This window comes from Dermochelys coriacea, chromosome 2, assembly GCF_009764565.3.
Source record: "Dermochelys coriacea isolate rDerCor1 chromosome 2, rDerCor1.pri.v4, whole genome shotgun sequence".
Lineage (NCBI taxonomy): Eukaryota > Metazoa > Chordata > Testudines > Dermochelyidae > Dermochelys > Dermochelys coriacea.
Window position 1 is genome coordinate 65,769,264 of NC_050069.1, and position 22,016 is coordinate 65,791,279.

The following is a 22,016-nucleotide window of genomic DNA, read 5'->3' on the forward strand; positions in this document are numbered from 1 at the left end:
ATGAAGAGTGAGAAGTATCCAAGAGTCTTATTAATTGGGGTAAATAGGATGTTACAAACTTTCTTCAGAAATAGTGTATTTCCGTACGTTACAAAATCTGTACTTAATTTCTAGTTGGTATATGATAAGAGATACTTATTGTACACATTCTGATTTTATTGGACAAACAATAGAATTGATCTGAAATGATACTTGAGGGTCACTGATTATAGTGGCTGGTGGTCCTAGCAAGGTTTTGGAATTTGACTCCGCAGTTCTGGTTCTACCATAAACTGTTCTGTGTCCTTGTATAAATTACTTCACTTCTGTTTCTCAGTTGATCCAGTACATATATTCATGCTTAGTTGTATTGAGGCTTAATATTTGTATGGTGCTTTAAGACCTATGGATGACAGGTGCACTAGTATACTTTTATGTAGTGCTGTGAAAGAAACAATACTTTTGAAAACAAAAACAATGGCAAATACTACAGTACAATGTGACACAATTAGGAGGAATGACATACTGAATTACTTTCTAAATACTGGGAAAATACAAATATAAAGTGTGTATATATACACACCCGTGTACTGATCACGGTACATTTTAGAGATGATTAGCAAAAATGTGGGAGTGAACATAGAAATCTCTGAGAACAGCTCTAAAATTTTTTCTAAATCTCCTTTGGAAATGGGACTTGATATCTATTCTTGCATAACAAGCCCAGACTTCTCCTAAATTTAAGTTTCAGTAACAATATTAATATTCTTATTCCACTGCAATCTGTTGGAAATGAAGATAAATATTTGATAGAGAAACACTTCTCTTGTAATTAGGTACTAGAAGTACTTCTATTGGCAGATTACATCTAGAGTCCCTCCAGTGTCTGGATTGAGAGTAAAAAGAAAAGGAGTACTTGTGGCATCTTAGACTAACAAATTTTTTAGAGCATAAGCTTTCATGAGCTACAGCTCACTTCATCGGATGCATTTAACATGTAGCTCACGAAAGCTTATGCTCTAATAAATTTGTTAGTCTCCAAGGTGCCACAAGTACTCCTTTTCTTTTTGCGAATACAGACTAACACGGCTGCTACTCTGAAACCTGTTGTTATGCAATGGATTGAGAGTGTGTACATCAACATTTTTCTTATATCTGGTAACAGAAAAGTACATCTGGGTGGAGGGAGGTGGAGATTTGAGTGTCATACCTTTCTCTAATGCCTCTATCTCTTCCAAGCTCTGAACTGCCATATTGCCATTAATAGTATCAATTATTTTAGATTGCTTTTTCTCCTACTGGGAAACTGGAACAGATGTCTCGGTATACATAAAAAAAACTTTTTTTCACTTGACAATAAAAAAGTCTTCAAAGTGAACAGAGCGCAGTTATATTTAAGAATATGTACAAGTATGTATTTTTAAGTTGCACGCATCGAGTGGCATTGAGGGTAAAAAAGGCAGAATTAACTCTCCCTCATATGCTCCTGCACCCCCCCAAAAAAGCCACAAAAAACCCCAAACAATCCTCTTAAGTCCCAATCTTACAAGGATTATACATATGTGAAGTTCCATTGATTTCATTGGGACTATTCCCATGCATAAAGTTAAGCACGTGTGTAAGACTTTGCAGCCTTGGAACCTTACTTAAGCTGCTGTTCTTTGAAAGCAGCTTCATGACAACTTCTAATGTAGTTCAGACTATCATGTTTCTTTGTAATTGTTAATTCACGTTTTTCTGAGAATTCCAATATGTATATAGTTTTAAATGGAATAAACATACACATACATGGTGTGTGAAAGGTCAGTCACTCTGTAATCTAATCATAGAATTGTGTCTCAAAACACGTTTCATTAAAATCAAACATCTAAATCCAATGCAGTTGTTACTGTATAAAGGCATGTTTAAGAGCCTGAAAATAAAATGTGTGTGTACTGTTTCAATCAAGGAAATTATACTTACAAGGAACAACTCAACAGAAGATTGTTCATCATAGTGTACCTTCTTTCTGAAAGATACCTCTGAGCATATTCTGAGGACATTTGTCACATGTGTCTGAGGACATTTGGCCTGGTCTCCACTGGGGTGGGAGGGGGATTGATGTAAGTTACGCAACTGCAGCAAGTCGACAGCTGACGCTCCTCCTTCGACTCCGCCTGTGGTTCTCGTTCCAGTGGAGTACTGGAGTCGATGGGAAAGCTCTCAGGGATCAATTTATAGTGTCTTCACTAGATGAGATAAATCGACCCCTGCTGGATTGATTGCTGCCTGTCGATCCAGCAAGTAATGTAGACAAACCCAAAGGCATGTCTTGCATAAGTATGTTGCACTAGAGTGACCCAATCAATCTTACGTTTTTTTTATAGAGAAACAGTCAAATATACAATTTTAATCTTTTAACTCTGGATTTGCTGGTCTGCTACAATCTGCTCATGCTGTTCTGTGTAATTTAAAAACACTTGAGCTTTATTAGTATAAAAGGTATGACTTAAACAATCCTTGTACCACAGTAATTTAAAATATCCCATTAAGTAATATAAAAGTACTTGTTTACATAAATAGAAATGGTTGTGAAATTAAGGTATACAATGCAGATTTAGTTTTCAGAAAAATTGCTCTAAAACAGAATAATAGTAAAAAGGCTGATGGAACTGAAGTGGTGGCTTAAAGTCAATTTTAAAGGGGTATGGTGTAGTTCACTTTGGAGCAACTTGTTTGCTTCCTGACTTCCTGTCACATAATTACAGCACATCTGTTGCTCTCCCAGTCCATACTTAAAGAGAAATGGAGAACTTGAAACAATGAAACCAAGACATGGGCACATACTTTAACATGCATTTTATGCTCTGTTGATCTACCAAGTTTGTAAACTCAGTTGATATTGTGAGAGATCTGAAACTGAGAGTTTTTGGCATGTGCAGCAAGATGACTAAATTGCTATGTTTTTTTTTATAAGTGAGGAGGAGTTAGTATGCAGAGTGGTGAACTGCAGCTTTGTTTGTTTTTTTTTTTTAAATCAGGCTTTAAATATTTTAAGTACTGACATGTTTCATCTGTGCTTGTAACTATTAGAGAGAAGATTCTACAGAGCTGTTGAAATACTTATAGTTGGTCATTTCTCTATCTTTTGATTGATGTTCATTTAGGCTAAGTTTTTTATTGAGAATGAATTCAAAAAACCTATATAACATAATCCTGTCTAAAAACACCTAAAATAGAGTTGAGGAAACTAAAGTTCTCACTGCCTCCTCCATTGTTCAGGCCTCAAAAATTAGATCTGTTTGAGCCCTAATGAACGCTGTTCAGGGACTAATGCTAGATTTCATTAATCCTAAAACAAATCTGATGTATAATCAATTTTAAATTTTATGAGTTTGACATTTTAGGAATGGATGTTTCTATTAATGAAACAATACAGTCTGATGTTTCAATGAGAACAATACAGGAAGCGTGTAGATCTTGTAGTGTGGTTATTGAATAAGAACTCTGGCTTGTATCCATTGTCCTATAGAAGAACAAAATTTATCCTGATTATCAGGGTGTGTTTTGAGAATGCTCTGCATCCTAAGATCTCAATCTCTCAATGTGAGTGACTCAAACCTTTCACTTATGCAGTCTAGTTTTAGAAAGTAAGTGGTAAATGTGCATTAGGTACCAGTTCTGCACTGGACACCTGAAAGATGGGACAAGGTGATCTTCCCACCTGGAAATTCTGTGACTCTCTCTTACCCCTGGCACTGATCACTGTATGTGTGCAGCTCCCTTGTTTTCCATCATGGTGAGATCCAAAGGCACTTATTTAGTTGTACAGCAAGTCTTACTATATTGGGGAAACCTTTGTACCAGAACTCTGTGAATCATGGTTTTGCTAAGCGTTCATAGACCTGATTTATGTACTGAAGAGAACTGAAGGGTAGATTGCTGAATCTGAAGGCACAGTTAAGCTTGTAGCCTTCTTTACAATTTATTGAGCTATATTTGTGAGCCTAGTCAATTGTTTTATTGCGAGCTATGTGTTATGAAAACTTTTTAGAAGAACTCAAGTTAAGACAGCTTAAAAAAATCACTTAAGTACCATTTTTTAAATTTGGAAATAGGTGAAGTAAAAAGAAATGTCTGTTTTTATCAGCATACATTACTTTTTCGTACTAAACAAAACCTATGAACAGTATTGTGATGTGTTTAAATCAGTGTGGATTTTGTTCAATAAACTTAAACCAATGAAAGAAGTTTGGGCATCTTTACCCATTTTTCTAAATTTATGTTTATGTATTCTTCAAATAACCCTCCCAACATGCTTTAGTCTTTGCAGAGAATGTACTGTTAAGGACAACTTAGAACAGTACATTGTTTGTTTGAGTAAATCCTCAGGTGCTTATACAGTCCATTTGTTTTATTGATAATATAATTGAATCTCATGCTGATTATCAAGATTATCTCATGATGCTATATAATTAAATCAAGACAAAAAAAGCCTAAAGTTAACTTTATAACTGAAAAATGCAGGACTAAAAGAAAGATCTGTCCCAGCACAGCCAACACCAGCAGAATCTGAAGAGTCCATTCAACCTGCAGAGCAGTCATTCGTTAAATCAGGTAAGGTCTCTCACAAACTGTACATGACAACAAAAGGCAAGAAACATTTCACTTGAATTATGGTCCTTTTGTCTGCGTGGATGTGAAATTGCATGACCTCTCACCACAGGTAAAAAAATCCCTTCTTTCTGTTGCCAACATTTTACTACTTAGTAATTGTCAGTTTAGTGTAGTAATTCATTCACAGAATATTCAGGAATCACTTTAAATAACTGTTCTAAAATCAATAAACATTAAAATTTTTAACTGGTTAATTCATACAATAGAAAGCATCTGTAAACATTCTTGACTACAATTTGTATAGTATTGTTCCAGTATATTTTTCTGTAAGAATACAAATGTTGATATGCATATAGATGTAGTAGAGTACTTAATCAAAAATGGGAGCAGATTTGCTGGTTTGAATAGTCTTCAAAGTTTAATTTAACACTTGCTCCACCAAGTGTTACATGAAGGTAGTACAATACATAAAAATGTACATGAATGCTGTCTCTCTTATGATTTCATTGATCTCCTAGTTAGAGGACAAAATATCCAAATATAGAATTTAAGTTTGTGACTTGGAAAAAGGCATAAAGCTTGTTTTTTAAATTAGAACAGCATTTTTAAAAATGGTTTTTATAACATATATATATAATATAGTTTATACTGGGAGTTCATATTTGGCTCAACTGCTCGAACAAAAGTGTGGAAACCATTGTAAACCCATCATTAATGCCCCTTTATATAAATATTAATGTTGCTGCTGCTGCTATTATTATTTGTATTGCAGTAATACTAAGAGGCCACCAAACTAGGCTCAGGACCACACAGTGGTTTGCACTGTATGCGTGTGCGCGCGCGCGCGCGCACACACACACACACACACACACACACACACACACACACACACACACACACACACACACACACCCCTACCAAAAAGATGGTATTTTCTTTTTGTAATTTAAATGTTTTTTGTGTTTTTTGCAATATTTTAAGCTCAATAACTGGGCAAAGTTTGATCAATGTTACATATTTTAAGCATTCAGTACTTATGTATTACTCAAGTACTTGTACTAATGTTCAGAATCTACCTTCAGGAACAGATTTCTTGCATAAAGCATCACAAAGATTAAAACCCACCAGTCCTACGCAGAATTCAAGGAAATAAAGACCTAATTTTACTAGTGCTTGCTATCAAGTATTACTTACTACCAGCCACAATGCATTGATTGGACTCTAAAAACCGATTTTCTGCATCTTTTTTCTGTCCCTTGAGAAAGTATATCCTATTGAATATGTGCATAGGACTATACAGAATGAGTTACGAATGTAGGACATATTGTTAATAACTAGATATTAGAGTCTGGGCTAAAAAAGCAGAATTATTTTTCTTGTACCACAGTTGATAAAATTCATAGAGTTTTTAAATAGTAATTTCCATGTTTTCTGAAGATACCAAGTATGTGCACTTCATCCAAACATACAAACGTTGCTGGTTTTCTTAAATCATTTAATTTTGCTATACAATTCATTTAAAAGCTGAGTTAATAATTTTCAATTTCCCACACTGATTTTAAATGATCTGAATGCATGAACTGCATAAGTGCCCAAAGTAGTATTACACAAATTAACTATTTTGAGTGGTCCCATCTGCATACATGTATAGTACCTACTTGGTATAATAATACATATAAATATTAATATTTGATTTATATTTAATATTAATAGTACAACTTAATCCTACAATTTTGTATTAAATAATTTCTATCCTATGTCTATAATCTTATCAGAAGAAGCACCCTATGGAAACAACCATCTGGTGCGTTTTCTAAATTCCTATGTCGGAAACGTTAACATTTGTCTTCAGTGTTTATAATTTATTTAATCTAAAAAGCATATTAAAATTATGTATCTAAATTGAATTGAATACAGTTTGGTATATTCCTTTAAGCAGTTATTCTCCCAGTGTCTGTAATTCCATTGTTGTCACTTACTCTTTTTGAAATTCTAAAGTCAAGTATCTAATTTATATAATCTTAAATTTATCTGACATTTCCCTCTATATAGTGTAACTTTTTTGCTGCTGAATAAGGGATTAGAAAAAGAATAGTCATGATTTGGACTGCATATATAATAGTCTTACTATTTTAAATTAATATTGATAATAGAAGAGAGTTTTATGGAAACTGTTTTGAAAATGAGTTCTCTGTGGTTGGTTTGCTTTTTGTTTTTCTAAAATCTTTGTAATAGACATCAGTATTTTAAAAAAAAGAAATCTATTGGTAATTCTTTATTTAGAAATAGCACTTTACCTACTTTAAGCATTAAAGATTACACCCATTCCATTGTTCTTGCCTCAGACAAATTCTTCAGTTTGAGCCACTGTGAAGTAGGCTCTGGACAAGGACTAAAAGGCTTCCTTTCTGAAAAATTAGTCCATTTTACGACTAATATTTTAACTTGTTGAGAAGCTCAGGTAGCTCAAGCTGACATGAAATTACGTAGTATATGTTCAGTGTGTGTAAAACTGAAGAGCCAGAAGGCGTTTAAGGGTCACTGTTTTTTACAAAGACTTACTAGTTGTCATTTTGTTTACCTTTTATCTTTGAATTTCAAATCCAGAAAAAGATTCATATTAGGATTAATAAACTGATATTTTCTTCCATATCGTGTGTGTGTGTGCGCGCGTGTGCGCGCGCGCATGCACACTTCATAATAGGAAATTAAATCTTTCTTCAATTGATAGAAATATAGTGTTCCAAAACTTCATGTTTAAAATCCAGGACCTGTCTTTCTGGAACTTGCAATGATTACTCCTTAGGGCATTCTGCAGGAAAAATTTTTAAAATTATGCTCCAAAAAATTAAAAATTCCATGTACAATAGTTTAAAATTCTGAAAATTTTATCTGTCAAATAAATGAAGGCTCCAGCATGACATTGGGGATCACAGGACATTGGCTGCACAGAGGCAGGAGATCACTCTGCAGCTCCCCCCGCCCCGGAACACAGACTCAGCGATGAAGCTGCACCCAACCCTGACACAGCGCAAGGACAGGGCCCTGCCCCGGAAACACCCCAGAGCCCTGCCTCTCCATGTCAAGTATGGAGGGACTTATTATGGGGGGGGGGGATTCAGGTGCAGCTGGTAGGGGCTTGATCCATGTGTGGGGGGGGTTCAGCAGGAGGGTATGGGTATGAGGAGGGCTGGATGGGGGAACAGCTTCCTGTAGTAATCCCTTCTCCTGCAGCTGAGGAGCGATGGGCGCAGGGGGAAGGAGGGTTTGCAGAGTTTCCTACAGCCGGAGGAGAAATATGGGGTGAATCTGACATGGTCCCGGATACTGAAGGGAAGATGAAGTCCTGTCCTCCCCAGACCAGTTGAGACTAGGAGCTGAGCCCGATGCAGGGTAGGAGCCACCAGCTGCTTCTTCCCCTGTCCCATCCCATACCCCATGGTGATTTACCTCTTTGCCAGCTGCCCTGGGCACCTGAAACATACTGCTGGGGAGGTCTTATGACTGCTCTTGTGGCTTCCCTGTCAGAAAGCCATTTTTCTGCGGGGAAGCAAAGAAATCTGCAGGGGACATAAATTCTGCACATGCGCAGTGGTGCAGAATTCCCCCAGGAGTAAATCTGGTGACTGACAAACACTCAGCCTTCCTTCCAGCATGTGCATATTGTAAGAAGAAATGGTCTCTTTAGTAACTCTGTGGGCCAAGTATTCAGTGCAGGAAGATGTTATTGTGTATAAACTGTTGCAGACTCAACATAGGTTTTCAGAGCTTGATGACTTCATTAAAATAGGGTATTTTTGTATTTACCTAGTAGTTGAGCACCTACCTGGCCACATGCTTCTGTGAATTTCTGGTTTAGCCTGTGCACATTTTAAATATTTGTAACTGAGCTACGTGTACACAAATGAGCAGTCGCACATACCTAACTGTAGTAATCAGTTTCTGTCTCTATCACATGAAAGAGATGATAAAGGAAGCAATAAATATAATAATAATAATATGGATATGGCATATTTTTTCTCAAGACATCTTTGAAAGATCATTTGATAATACAGTATGTATTGCTGTTTATCACCTCTTCTTTTTCTTGTGTGGGTAGTGTCTTAAATTAGAGCCTCGTAAATCTGAGAGGTGAGATAAAGTTAAGACTTACAAAACAATGTCCTTGAAGGCGCGCGCGCGTGCATGCATACACTTTCTTTTAGGAGGCTTGTCTTTTAACTCCTGTAGTACTGCTTTGGAAATATTCTGTATTCACATCTTATTTATGGAGCTATATAACTGCTGGAAGGAGAACCAATCATCTGAAGCAATTTTTTAAAACAGGCCTGTGGGGGAGAGTGAGACAAAGGTTTAATCATAAATAAATGGGTCGAAATGGGACCGTTGTGTGTAATGTGGCATGAACTGCTTGGGAAGTCTTAACAGTGGAAAAATTGACACCACTTACCTGTTGTTTTTTACAAAACAAAAACCCCACTGACTTGGATAGTATTTTGCTGTCCCTACAGCATCACACACACATGACATTGCCCATAAGGTAAGAGTGTTTTGTTTAAGAGATTAAAATAATATAGTGGGTTTTAGAACCATAAAACGTAATAGTGGGTCAGGTAAGATGTAGAGTTTTACTGCTACTTGAAGCAGTTCAATTTTTTTCAGTGCCTTCCATTTTTATTTTTAAAAGTTGTGGGGGGTGGGTTTTTTTTTCCTTCTTGTGTATGTTGCAGTAAATATTTTTGTATAGGCTAACACCAGAGAGTTCTTGGTGATTACTATATGGCAGCTGGAATGCAAATATCTGAAATCACTAGTGATACTGTCACTTAAAGTTGTACAGAAAAGTTGATGTTCATGACATACTAAAAAGCATAGAGCAAATGCTTTCAATTCATCTTCAGTGAAATTTCTAAAAGTCTGTCAAAGGTGTACATTTTTACGGTTTAAAAAATGCAACCTATTTTCTCTCATCCCCTACCTCCAATCCAATTAATTACAGAGGTGATGAGAAAACTCTACAGTGATCTAATGAGGTCAAGGAGTTGCTTTACTGAATTTGTCCATCTTTTTATTACAAACTAACTAATTACAACAGTTTCAAGTGCAAACTTTGTTATCCTTTGCACCTATCTTTGACATGTTTTATAACCCATTTAGAGCACAAGAATGTTGAAGCAGAACTGGAAGAGGAAATTCAGGCCATTCTTCGTGAAGCACTCCATTCACAAGCTGGTATGAATTCAGACTTTGCAGTCACTGGAGAATTTATGAATAGCACAACAGACTAGACAAATTTGAGAGAGATTCTTGATGATAGTGTACTGTATTTCCTTTCAAGTGTATGTGAGAGGATAGCCAACAAGTTATCAATGCTCAGGTGGTCTAGGGAACAAAGCCTGATAACTGGCCTGACTTTCAGAGGTTCTGAATACCTGTCGCTCCCATTGACCAGTCTACAAATCGTGTTTCAAAATGTTACATCTTGACATAGCAAGAGAGGACACGGATGGTGTCGTCTGTCACTGGTTCTCTCTCTCTCCTAGCTGTTTTTCCAGTGGATCAATATACAGGCATTTTAGAAGTCCATTCTGATAATGGTTAAGACCCTACTTATTTGGGGGAATGTCTAAGAACTACTAGAGATAAATTTGAATCTGGATTATTTATTGGAAATTTAATTCAGCGGTTGCTGGGTATGGTGTTTACATCCTCTGAACTTGTTAATCAGGAGAGAGGCATGAGGATGGTGAAGAGGAAGAATTAAATGACGAGTATGAGGAAGGTGCACAGGAAGGATTAAATGATGAACAACAGGGGAAGGATGAAGTATACCAAGAACCTTTTGAAATTCCTACAACTGATGACCTTTATGGAGCTTTAGAAGATGGAATACCTGAAGTATCTGAAATACTAAAACAAATTCAGGAAGGTATCTGAACCAATTAAAATATTTCTAGTTGATTCTTACAGATATAGTAAGAGCTAATATAATTAACTTATCTAAGCGTAACATGACAGAAATTCTCATTGAAGTTTTTAGGGCCTTGTGACAGGCCGGTTACTGCATTTGTGTGTACAGACCATTAACTGAGAACATAACTGGCAAATATTCACAAACAAATACGCCTTTGTTCATCTACGGGAGTGTACATTGCAATTTTTGAAGTGCATGTAATGCATGCCTTTTAAGAGTGTGATTTATATCTAAATTTCAGTTTGGTGTAGATATGTGACAAATGTTAAACCTCAGCAAAAGCTATTCCCAAATATAAATATTTTATAAATCAAAACAAGATTAAGGCATTTTAATTCATAGCAAGTTAATTAATCCTATTGTTTTATTTATTTGTTTTTAACAAGATTATTTTTGATTGCTTTAGAATTTCTTTCTTCTACCTACACATTTTTTATTATATTCTCCAAATGGTCTTACTGTGGAAATTTAGGGGCTGCGCTGAAGCCTATTTGAAAGTTGACTCTGTCGTTACTTAGTCTTTGTGTGTGTGTGTGTGTGTGTGTGTGTGTGTGTGTGTGTGTGTGTAAGTAAAATCTCTCACACGCGCTCGTGCGCACACAAATAATTGAAAACAATTCTTTCATTCTTGTCTCTCAGAAACTGACAATCTGGTAGAAGAGCATGGAGTAGGTGAGCCTGAAGCAGTTGAAATTCCTGGTATGACTGTTTTTTTTAACTGCATAATACTGGTGTGTTTTGCCATACTGCTAAAAATAAAAACAGAAAAGTTAAATAGAAATCACCGAACTAATCTAGAGTTGTGATTTTAAAAACACTTTGTACTGCTCCAAAAACTTTATATTGTTGTTGTCTAAGGTATTTGAATTCTTTAAATGGACTCGGAGGTTTGCAATTTAAAATTAATAGTGTAAGGGAAGAATTTTTGTAATCACAAAAAAGTATCTGTCTTCAGTAGTGCAAAAGCTGCAGAAAGGCTTGTGCATTCAGTGTATGCCCCTGGCTGTCTAGAATATGTATTTGATAGTAAAATTCCACAAAACATGTGTTTTTTCACATATGGACAGACTAAAAAGACTAGGAAGAGATCTCTGGTTGGATATTCTTAAAAGTAAATGCATTGCTTTTCAAGTAAGGTCTTATGTATTAAGAGTTTTAGTATCTTATTTAGTTTATTTTAAATCAGTAAACAAAGGGGTAATAATAAAGCAAAAGAATTTTTAAAAAATTATTATCCATAGAAGTAGACTTTCATTATGTTAGGTTTCAGAGTAGCAGCCGTGTTAGTCTGTATTCGCAAAAAGAAAAGGAGTACTTGTGGCACCTTAGAGACTAACTAACAAATTTATTTGAGCATAAGCTTTCATCCGATGAAGTGAGCTGTAGCTCACGAAAGCTTATGCTCAAATAAATTTTAGTCTCCAAGGTGCCACAAGTACTCCTTTTCTTTTTTCATTATGTTGTTTCCATTAATGCTGTCATTCAACAGCAAGCTTTGCTCTCAAGACTCCTGCCTCCGTGACTGTTGTTTGGTGAAAACCTGACTTGCCATTCAAGTGACAGTTTTGTATGGAGACTATTATCCCATAACCCTTTAACCAGGTAGCTGATTCACTACGCAATATTGACCTTGACCTCAAAAAATACTTGAAAAATACAGCCAAAAATTGTGGTGTCCTGTCATTTAACTGACTGTTCGTAATGGTATAATGAAAACTTTTTTCCCCTCTTTCTGTGGTACATCATAGATTAATGTACAATTTCCCATAATTTTGTTTCCCTATTCTTGAACAAAGATGTATTAGTCAAGAGACCAATGCTGACTTAATTTTTTTCTATTGTTTAGTTGTAATGGTTCTCTATGTATGTTGATAGACATGTGTTGATAGACAAGGGTGTTGGCAGAATTTGTAAGTGAGCTGTAAATGGGAGGATTTTATTGTGATATGGGCATCCTTATATAAAGATGATCAGAAGTTTGGAATCCACATTTTTTTCCCCCTCTTGTTCTTACCGTGAAACTGCACTTGAAATTTAGGCCCTATGCCTACATATGGAACTTTCTGTTGAATGACCGCATTAATGGAACTAACATAATGAAAGTCTACTTCTATGGATAATTTACATTATCTGATAAAAATATGACCAAGTAGATCATTGTTGCTACCACTGTTATATAATTGCAACAAATCTTGTACAACATATGTCATGTAAGGTGTCAATAGAAAAGTTATGGTTTGTTGGTGTGATCATCCTATTTGTATGCATGCATCATTTTTGTATCTGGAGTTATGAAATCGACACTGTACCTATATTTCAAATGTTTACTCCTGGGTAACACGCACAAGGTATTTGCATCCAGTCTAGCCAGCACATTGGGAAGGGAATATTTTGGTTAACGGCCCATCAATGAACACAATAGGACATGGAAGAAACCTATCTTCACTTGATAAACTTTCTTGTGGACATTCTAGCTAGAATATGGGTAATAGCCCCTGCTATGGCTCATAGAAGCATGCAAGGGCATATGACTAGACCATGTGGTACTGAACTCCATTTAGTTTGTGGAAAAACATAGGCACAAAGACTGAGAGCTTTCCCTCCACATGGCAGAAGCTATAAAAGGCCCTGGAAGCATCTCCGTTTTGCCTCTTTCCTGCTCTGATCTCTCGACTATGGAGTTATACTAATGGGAGCATTTTAACCAAGGGACTGAGGACCTTCCAATGATTTGGAAGCACCCAGAGATTTTACAAGCAAGCAGTTTATTCCATCACTGCTCCAAACCTGGTATAGTAACTCCTTGCTTAATGCTGTAGTTGTGTTCCTGAAAAATGCCACTTTAAGCGAAATGATGTTAAGTGAATCCAATTTCCCCATACGAATTAATGTAAATGGGGGGTCTAGGTTCCAGGGAAATGTTTTTCGCCAGACAAAAGACTATATATAGATATAGCTATACACACACACAATATAAATTTTAAACAATTTAATACTGTACACAGCAATGATGATTGTGAAACTTGGTTGAGGTGGTGAAGCCAGAGGGTGGAAGAGGATGGGATATTTCCCAGGGAATGCCTTACTGCTAAACGATGAGCACTTGGCTGAGCCCTCAAGGTTAACATGTTAATGTAGCCTCACATTCTACAAGGCAGCATGAATGGAGGGAGGGGAGACAGCATGGCAGAGAGAGACAGACGTACACACCGTGTGTGTGATGGAGAGATGTGCCATTGCCCCATTAAGTATGCTGACCTCACTCTAAGTACATTGTCTTTTTAATTAGATCAGCAAGTTGAGACAGCAGCTGCTGCCAGCAAGCTCCCTTTGTCCTGAACTGTCGTGTCCCTCCCACCCTCCTCTGTGGAGATGAGATAAAGGAGTGGGGGGAGAGGGACACCCTGACACTAGCACTTCTCTTACACCCCCCTTGCACAGCAAGCAGGAGGCTCCAGGGAGCAGCTCCAGGGCAGAGGGCAGGAGCAGCTCCAGGGCAGTGGGGGTGGGACAGCTGAACTGCCTGGTAATTGATAGCCTGCTGGGCGGCTGCCGAACAGGGAATTTAGGGGAGCTGATGGCGAAGCTGCTGGTCCACCCTGGTTTCAAGCCCCCACCAGCTAGCTCCAACAGGCTGCTGTTCCTGCAAGCAGCGAACAAAGCAGGCAGCTGCCAAACCAGGAGCATTGCGCAACTTTAAACGAGCATGTTTTTTAATTGATCTGCAATGTAATAACGAAACAAGGTTAACCGGGACGACTTTAAGTGAGGAGTTACTGTACAAGAACTCTGCAATTATTGTATGTATTTGATTCCTTTAACCAGTTTTAACTCTCACCTTTTTCTTTCTCTTATAAATAAGACTTTAGAAATTAGATACTAAAGGATTAGCAACAACGTGATTATTGGGTAAGATCTGAGTTGTATATTGATCTGGGTATGTGGCTGGTCCTTTGGGATCAGAAGAACCCTTTGAAATTGGTTTTAAATAACCACTCATCATTAAATCTGCTGTCTGGGTGTTGAATCCAGGGCTGAAATACCTAAGGAGGCTGCATTTCTGACTTCCTGTTAGCCAATGTGGTGAGACAGAAATTCATTTTTGTTACTGGTATGGTATAGCTTATGGAAGAAAAAACACCAGTTTTGGGAAGTCGCCTATTCTCAGCAGTTTCTCCTAATTGGTAGTCTCAGTTGTGATCCGCTGGAGGCACGGTGACAGCCTACGTATGGAACTTGATATTGAGTGATAGCCAATAATGGAACTAACATAATGAAAGTCTACTTCTATGGATAACTTTTTTTAATTCTCTTTTGCTTTATTGTCCCTTCTTGTTTCCTGATTTAAATCAACTAAATAAGGTACTAAAACTCATAATACATAAGACCTTAGTCAAAGAGCAATGCATTCACTTTTAGTATATCCAACCATAGGTTCTTTCCTTCCTCTTAGTCTGTCAGTGTGTGGAAAAAAACATATGTTCTGTCTGGAATTTTACTATCAGACATACATGAGTCCAACCACACAGGTTTAGTTGCAGGGCCTTAGTTTGTTCATTCTCAGCCAGTTGCCCGTATGTATATTGAGAAGTTGGGGGTTATTTGCAGTGATTGAGAGCCAGAATATTGTCACCCATTAAAATATCAGAACATTAAATATGAAAAAACAGCAAATGTCTTACTTTACAGATCCATATGAATATTACATGGATTTAGAAGAGCCAGCATATGAGCCAGAAGTTCCAGGTTTGTAAACTATTAAAAAACCTCTCATTAAAAATTACTTGTATATGTTATATATGGTATTCAGGTTTGTATTCTCAAGTAGTTTGGCATAATAAACAGTTTTTAGTGCATGTTGTAAATGTTAGTCTGTAATGAGGAATGGGCAAATCTGGGTGTGGCTTTGGTTTTGTAAAACAGCAGTTCTGTTTAATTTTGGTAAGTGAAAAAAATTTAGGCCACCATTGGTGAAATCTTTGCCTCATTGAAGTCAATGATAAAATTTCCTGGCTTCACTGAAGTTCATGGATTTCCCTCCATGTGTTTGAATTTTTTTAACCTGTAAGGAGTTTCCTGTGCTGACTTGGGACTCTTAAACTGGAGTAACTATAGATCCTTAGGTTTTAAAGCCAGAAGGTACCATTATGATTATCTAGTTTGATCTCATGCATAACACAAGCCATACAATTTCACCCCTAATTCCTGCAGCAAGCCAAATAACTTCTGATTAAACTAGAGCAGCCTTTTAAACGGACATCAAATCTTAATTTAAAGTCTATAAGAAAATCCACCACATCCCTTGGTAAATTGTTTCAGTAGTTAATTACCATCACTGATAAAAATTTGAACCTTATTTTCTCATTTGAATTTGTTTAGCTACAGCTTTTAGCCATTGTTAAATTTAAGGTTTCAGAGTAGCAGCCCTGTTAGTCTGTATTTGCAAAAAGAAAAGGAGTACTTGTGGCACCTTAGAGACCAACAAATTTATTTGAGCATAAGCTTTCGTGAGCTACAGCTCACTTCATCGGATGCATCCGATGTAGTGAGCTGTAGCTCACGAAAGCTTATGCTCAAATAAATTTGTTGGTCTCTAAGGTGCCACAAGTACTCCTTTTCTTTTTTGTTAAATTTAAGATCCCCCTGCTATAAGAAATCTTCTCCCCCTAGAGGTAGCTACAGATTGCGATTGTTTCTCCTTAACCATCACTTTGATAAATTAAATAGACTGAGCTTCTTTAGTCTCCCACTGTAAGGCAGGTTTTCCAGACTCCAAATCATTCTTGTAGCTGTTTTCTGAACCATTTCCAATTTGTCAGCATCCTTTTCAAAATATGGAAACCAAGACATTTTATTACAATAATGGAACACAGGGACATAGTTTTCCAACTGATGCTTTATATGTAGGTAATACCACCTCTACTCCTAACCTATATTACCCTCTTTATTCAGCCAAGGATTGTGCTAGCCCTCTTAGTCACAGCTTTGCACTGGACATTTGTGTTCAATTGGTTATATACCATGACCCCTAAATTCCTTTAGAGTTTCTGTTTTCCTGGATATACTCCCTCATTTTGCAAGTCTGACCCTCGATTCATTGTTCCTCGATGTATTATCTTTTGCATCTGGCTATATTAAATGTTCAGGTGAGTCCAGTTTTCACAGTCCCGATCCCTTTATTATTAATGACCTGTCCTTATTTACCACTTCTCCAATCTTTGTTTAATCTGCAAACTTTATTTGTAAAGATTCTGTGTTTTCTTCCAGATCACTGATAGATAGCACTAGGACAAGAGCAGATCCATGCCAGACTACACTAATAGTACCCCCAGTTGATGAGTCCTAATTAGTTGTTTTTCAAATGTCAGCCAGTTTTTAATCCATTTAGTATGTGCTAAGTTGTATTTGTTTAGTGCTATTTTTTAATCAGAATGCCATTTGACTTAGGCTTCTGCAAGTCATGGGGTACTAAAGTATATTGTGTCAACACCGTTATCTTTATCAACCAAACATGTTCTCATCTAAAAAATATATAGTTTGCAAAACAATATCAAGTTCATAATTCTATCTTCCCTTTCATCTTGAAATAATTCTTACCCTGTTTCTGAGACCACAAAGAAAATGAAAAATAATAGTTAGTGTACATTTTTTTAAGATCATGTATAGTATATGTAGAAACATTATTTTGAGGAAATGCAAAAATCTGTTGCCTTAATTCTTGGAATACTATTTGCTTTATAGTTGTAAATACAACTCCGTAGGCCCCAATCCTGCAAATACACAAGTGCTTCATTTGATTTATGGAAATAGTCCCACCAAAGTCAACGAGACTACCCACATGCTTAAAATTAAGCACGTGTATAAATGTTTCCAAGACTGGGGATTCCTATTGTAGATTGTGGATGTGTGGTTTTATAAAACAGTATTCAGTGGTTAAACATAATGTTGCATGATTACAAATACTATTAGTATCCGGAATATAATTGGAGCTAAATGTTTACTCTCAGGGTATTTTGGTTACTGCTGTGTTCCTTGGGTATTTTATGACCGATTAATCTAAACAAAGCAAGTAAATATATCTTTCTTTTTAGATAACACTGAATTAGCACAGGAGGCTGCTCTTGAACATCATGGAGGTACTGTAAAAGAAAACTTTTTCCTCTTTATACCATGTGGTTAAAAAGCTGCATTTCAATTGGGTGGAGGGGGGTGCCTTTCTTCCTACAATTTAAGGACTTCATCAACTTTTTGATGATGCCTTACATTTATATTATAGTTTCCATCCTGCAGGATTCCAAAGCACTTTATAAACCTAATTTGTATGTGATGTAAAACAATGCAGCTGCCCCTGTAATGGAGCCACATGAGTGGAACACTATCTTGCGCAGAACATGCATGTGTGAAAGACAGAAACTAGAATGGCTCTTAAGTAGCAGGCAACAACTTTATTAACTTAATACTGGGTAGGGGCAATATCTACCCATTGCTAGGGCCCTACCAAATTCACACAGCCTCCAGCATGTAACTTGATTCCAGCTACACAGTATTGAGTGCCACTAGCTACCCATTCATGAATTACCCTGCAGAAGAACACCAGCAGATTCTCTAGTCCCAGACTTTCGCCCAAAAATGTGCATCTTGTATTGCCCAGCACTCTACTAGACAATGCAAGCTCATAAAAAGTGTCATTTCATGTACATGCACCAGTTTTGTTATCCTATATTTGAATCACTGGGATTCACAAAGCCTGAATTTGGTGCCTAGGCTTCCTATATAATAAATGTGGAGAGATTGGCCCCTCAGAATGGGATTCATAAAAGTCAGTACTCTAGTCAGCTTCTCACCTAACATAGCCAAAGGAAGGTGCCAAGCTGAGAGGTGTGTGCTAAGCTCCTCCCTCTGTGTGCCTAAATCTGGGCTGCAGGGAGGCACCTCTGTCCTCTTGGGAAACCCTCTCTTGGTGTTAGGTGGTTATGCTGTTTTAGCAAGAAGCTGGGGTGGGGTTTAGGGTGGGGTGACAGTGTCCACATTGGGCTAGAGATGAAAAATAGAGCATGAGAATAACACTGTAGCATGATGTTTGGAGCACTCACCTGGGAGAAGGAAGGCCCAGGATCCAGTCCCTCGGCTCCAATGATTTTTTTTTTTAATTATTTCTCCACAGGAATGCCTATATTTTCTTGGTTCAGGCATTGCTGTGGAGTTTAGGTGCCTGGACTCATGAGATGGGTTGCAATGTGCATGCTCATAGGCAGAAACATAGGCACTTAGAGAAATTTTACTGCAAACATTTAAATGTTAAGTGAGTTTAGGCTCCTGCAGGGTCCCAGGGATAGCTGAGTGTGGATTTGTGAATCCTGTTGATGCCTGATTCTGGGATTTAGGCACCTGAGGTAGCAGTTAGGCACAGAAGTCCTTTTGTGAATCTTGTTCTAAATCGTTAGGGGTATTCTATTTTTAGAATAACATGTTAATTTGTTTGCATTTAAATTGAGCTTTTCTTGTAGTACTTACCGATATTGCATAAATTTGAAATAAATACTCAGTGCCCATCTAATGTACTGGGTCCCTTTCCAAAATTTTAAAATTCACATGATCAGCAACACATTACACCTCAGTATAATAAATGGCCAATTCTTAAAGTTCTAATTGCCATTGCCCAACAGCAAAATAATAATAAAGCCTTTTAGTCAATTAGCCTCTTTCCTCTCCAAAGACTTCAAAAAAGAAATAGCCCTTGAATTATGTACAAAGGTAGCAAATTTGGCTTGACCAAATAATTGTATAAAACTATCCTGCATATCAATAATTGTCGTGAGTATTTATCTCTGTTTGGGACAATGTGCTGAAATCTAACTTTTTGATCTCACCTGGGTTGAATGGAAAAATACTTTTTGAACTTTCACTTTGTCAAAATTCTCTTGATTACATTTTTTTTTAATGCGACATTTATGGGTCTAGTTATATAGTTGTTTCATGTGTGGAATTCCCATTGACTTCAATAAAGGCTCTGTGTGTATGTGGAGCTGCTGCAGTCAGGCCCCAAAACTTTACTTGGCAAAGCACTTGAATGCGCTGCATTGACTAGATGAGCTCATTTCCAACTCTTAATACCTACACTTAGGAAATATGCTATGTTTTTATGACGCTTTGCTAAATCAGACCCCAGAACTTTTGATTAATATTAATTCTTCTGGTTTTTTAGAACCAAATTATGAAGAATGGACTGAGACCCAGGATACAGGTAGAGATCTAATACTGTTATATTGAACGTGTGGGAAGATATTTTGGCTCTTAAACAAATGTCATTAAGGTGGAGTTAAAGCAGAAAATAAATACCAATTAAATGAAATATAATATCTTAGTTTAAATGTAATTGAGCATTAGATAATTGTTAGTTAATGCTCCCCAAACAACCTTAATTTCAGCCTACAATCCAGCTATATTACAGTGTGGACTCTGGGTCATGTCAGAAAGTTACAAATACCTTATGTGGTCTATTCAGTCAGAATATACTTTGGGTTGTGGAAAAGATGGATTATGCTCTTCAGCTAATGGTGGTTGTAATGAGACATTAGTTTTGAATAATATTTGGAGGATTATCACCTCCACGTATGTTTTTTTAGATAATATCTTCAAAGGATTCTCACTCTTGAGGTCTGACCCAGTGAGAGACAGGTTGGGAACTTCTCTAGCTCAAAGCTTCTTGAGGGGCTCCCTCGGACAGTTCTGATGTGATAGTTTAGCATTGCTCCCCTCGACCTACTGGTTGCGTGCTGCCCATTGCCACTACCATAGCCCTAGAACCTTCCGGCCCATTGATTATTGACTGCAGTCAGGCAAGGAGCCTACAGGACCTGGAAAATCATCTGGAGCTGTCACTAGTGGCTCTGCTTTGGCCCATTGATCCTGCTTTCAGTGCTGGATGTCCTTTGTTGGTGTCTCTACTCTCTTCTCAACACCAATAAGTTAAGTTTGTTTATTTTGTTTGGATGCAGTGTGTTATATTCAGGAATATGAAGCTTCTTTGAGGCCTTTGCACATGAACAGAGGTGATTGAAAAGACTCTGATTCTTTAGCTTTTGAAGGAGACAAATAAGAATAGCCACAATAAAAGGATATAAAATAGCGAATGTTCTAGAGAAGGTAGATCAAGAGCTTCTGTTTTCTCCTTGTTCTTATTTTCTGTCTCAGAACATAAGAAAAAGGAGACAGTCAATTAGATTAAAAGGTGGCAAACTCATAAAAGGAATTTTTTTCCCCCACACCATATATAATCAAGTTGTGGAACTCATTGCCACAGGATGTCCTCAAAACCAAAAAATTTAGCAAGTCTCAAAGAGACTGGTGTTTATATGGATAACAAGAATACAGACAGTTAAAGCAGTTAATTGAAACAAATTTTGAGAGAGTTACTAAACCTCATGCCTCAAGGTTTAAGCCGTGTTAAGTTACGTCAGTGTACAGCAGGGGTGGGCAAACTACAGCCCGTGGGCCGTATCCAGCTGCAAGCTGTTTTAATCCAGCCCTTGAGCACCCACTGGACAGCAGGGTCTTGGGCTTGCCCTACTCTGGTGCTCCAGCCAAGGAGCAGGGTCGGGGGCAGCTGCACGCAGCTCCCAGAAGCAGCAACATGTCCCTCCTCTGGCCGCTGTACATAGGGGCAGCCAGGGGGCTCCACTTTGCATGCCGTCCCAAGCACCCTCCCCACAACTCCCATTGGCCGGGAACCACAGCTTCCATTGGCCGGGAACCGCAGCCAATGGGAGCTGCAGGGGTAGCGCCTGCAGACTGGGCAGCATGCAGCAGAGCTGCCTGGCTATGCCTCTATGTAGGAACCGAAGTGGGAACATGCTGCTTCCAAGAGCTGCTTGAGGAAAGCACCGCCCGGAGCCTGCATCCCCAAGCTACCTCTTCCTGCTCTCTGAACCCCTCGGTCCCAGCCCAGACTACCCTCCTGCTCTCCGAACCCCTCATCCTCAGCCCCGCCCCAGAGCCTGTACCCTCAGCCAGAGCACACTCTGTCTTGGCCCAGCCCGGAGCCCTCTCCCACACCCTGAAGTACTCATTTCTGGCCCCACTCCAGAACCTGCGCTCCCAGCCAGAACCCTCACCCCTCCCACACCCCAACTTTGTGAGCATTCATGGCCTGCCATACAATTTCTATACCCAGATGTTGCCCCTGGGCCCAAAAGTTTGCCCGCCCCTGGTGTACAGACACCACTGTAATTAAACCACAGTTGCATGTGCACATTATGCTGCTTGTGTCGGTGGAGCTCATCCACCATAGCAGCTCTTGCATCGACGCACACAACAGTGCACCATGGGTAGCTATCCCACCGTGGAACTGGCCGCAGCATGTTTTGGGAAAAATTTGCAATGCCTCATTTGGGCGTGTTCAATGTCACATGATGCAGGTTTCCCAATCCCATCGTTCCATGGGCATCCTACTAGATTGCCAGCTGCT

General features: G+C 38.0%; 1 protein-coding gene across 15 annotated transcripts in view; it reads left to right on the forward strand.

Annotated features, from left to right (window-relative positions):
- The window catches only part of LOC119852194 (aspartyl/asparaginyl beta-hydroxylase), a 203,764-nt gene that overhangs the window by 66,875 nt on the left and 114,873 nt on the right, over positions 1-22,016 (forward strand). For 13 of the 15 annotated variants that reach the window (XM_038393232.2, XM_043507811.1, XM_038393236.2 and 10 more), the window contains 7 exons: positions 4,486-4,575; positions 9,733-9,807; positions 10,304-10,504; positions 11,189-11,248; positions 15,239-15,295; positions 17,641-17,685; positions 19,755-19,793. In XM_038393232.2, coding sequence (XP_038249160.1) covers positions 4,486-4,575; positions 9,733-9,807; positions 10,304-10,504; positions 11,189-11,248; positions 15,239-15,295; positions 17,641-17,685; positions 19,755-19,793 — 567 coding nt within the window. The remainder of the gene's footprint in view (positions 1-4,485; positions 4,576-9,732; positions 9,808-10,303; positions 10,505-11,188; positions 11,249-15,238; positions 15,296-17,640; positions 17,686-19,754; positions 19,794-22,016) is intronic. The other 2 variants (XM_038393240.2, XM_038393239.2) reach the window with 1 other exon arrangement.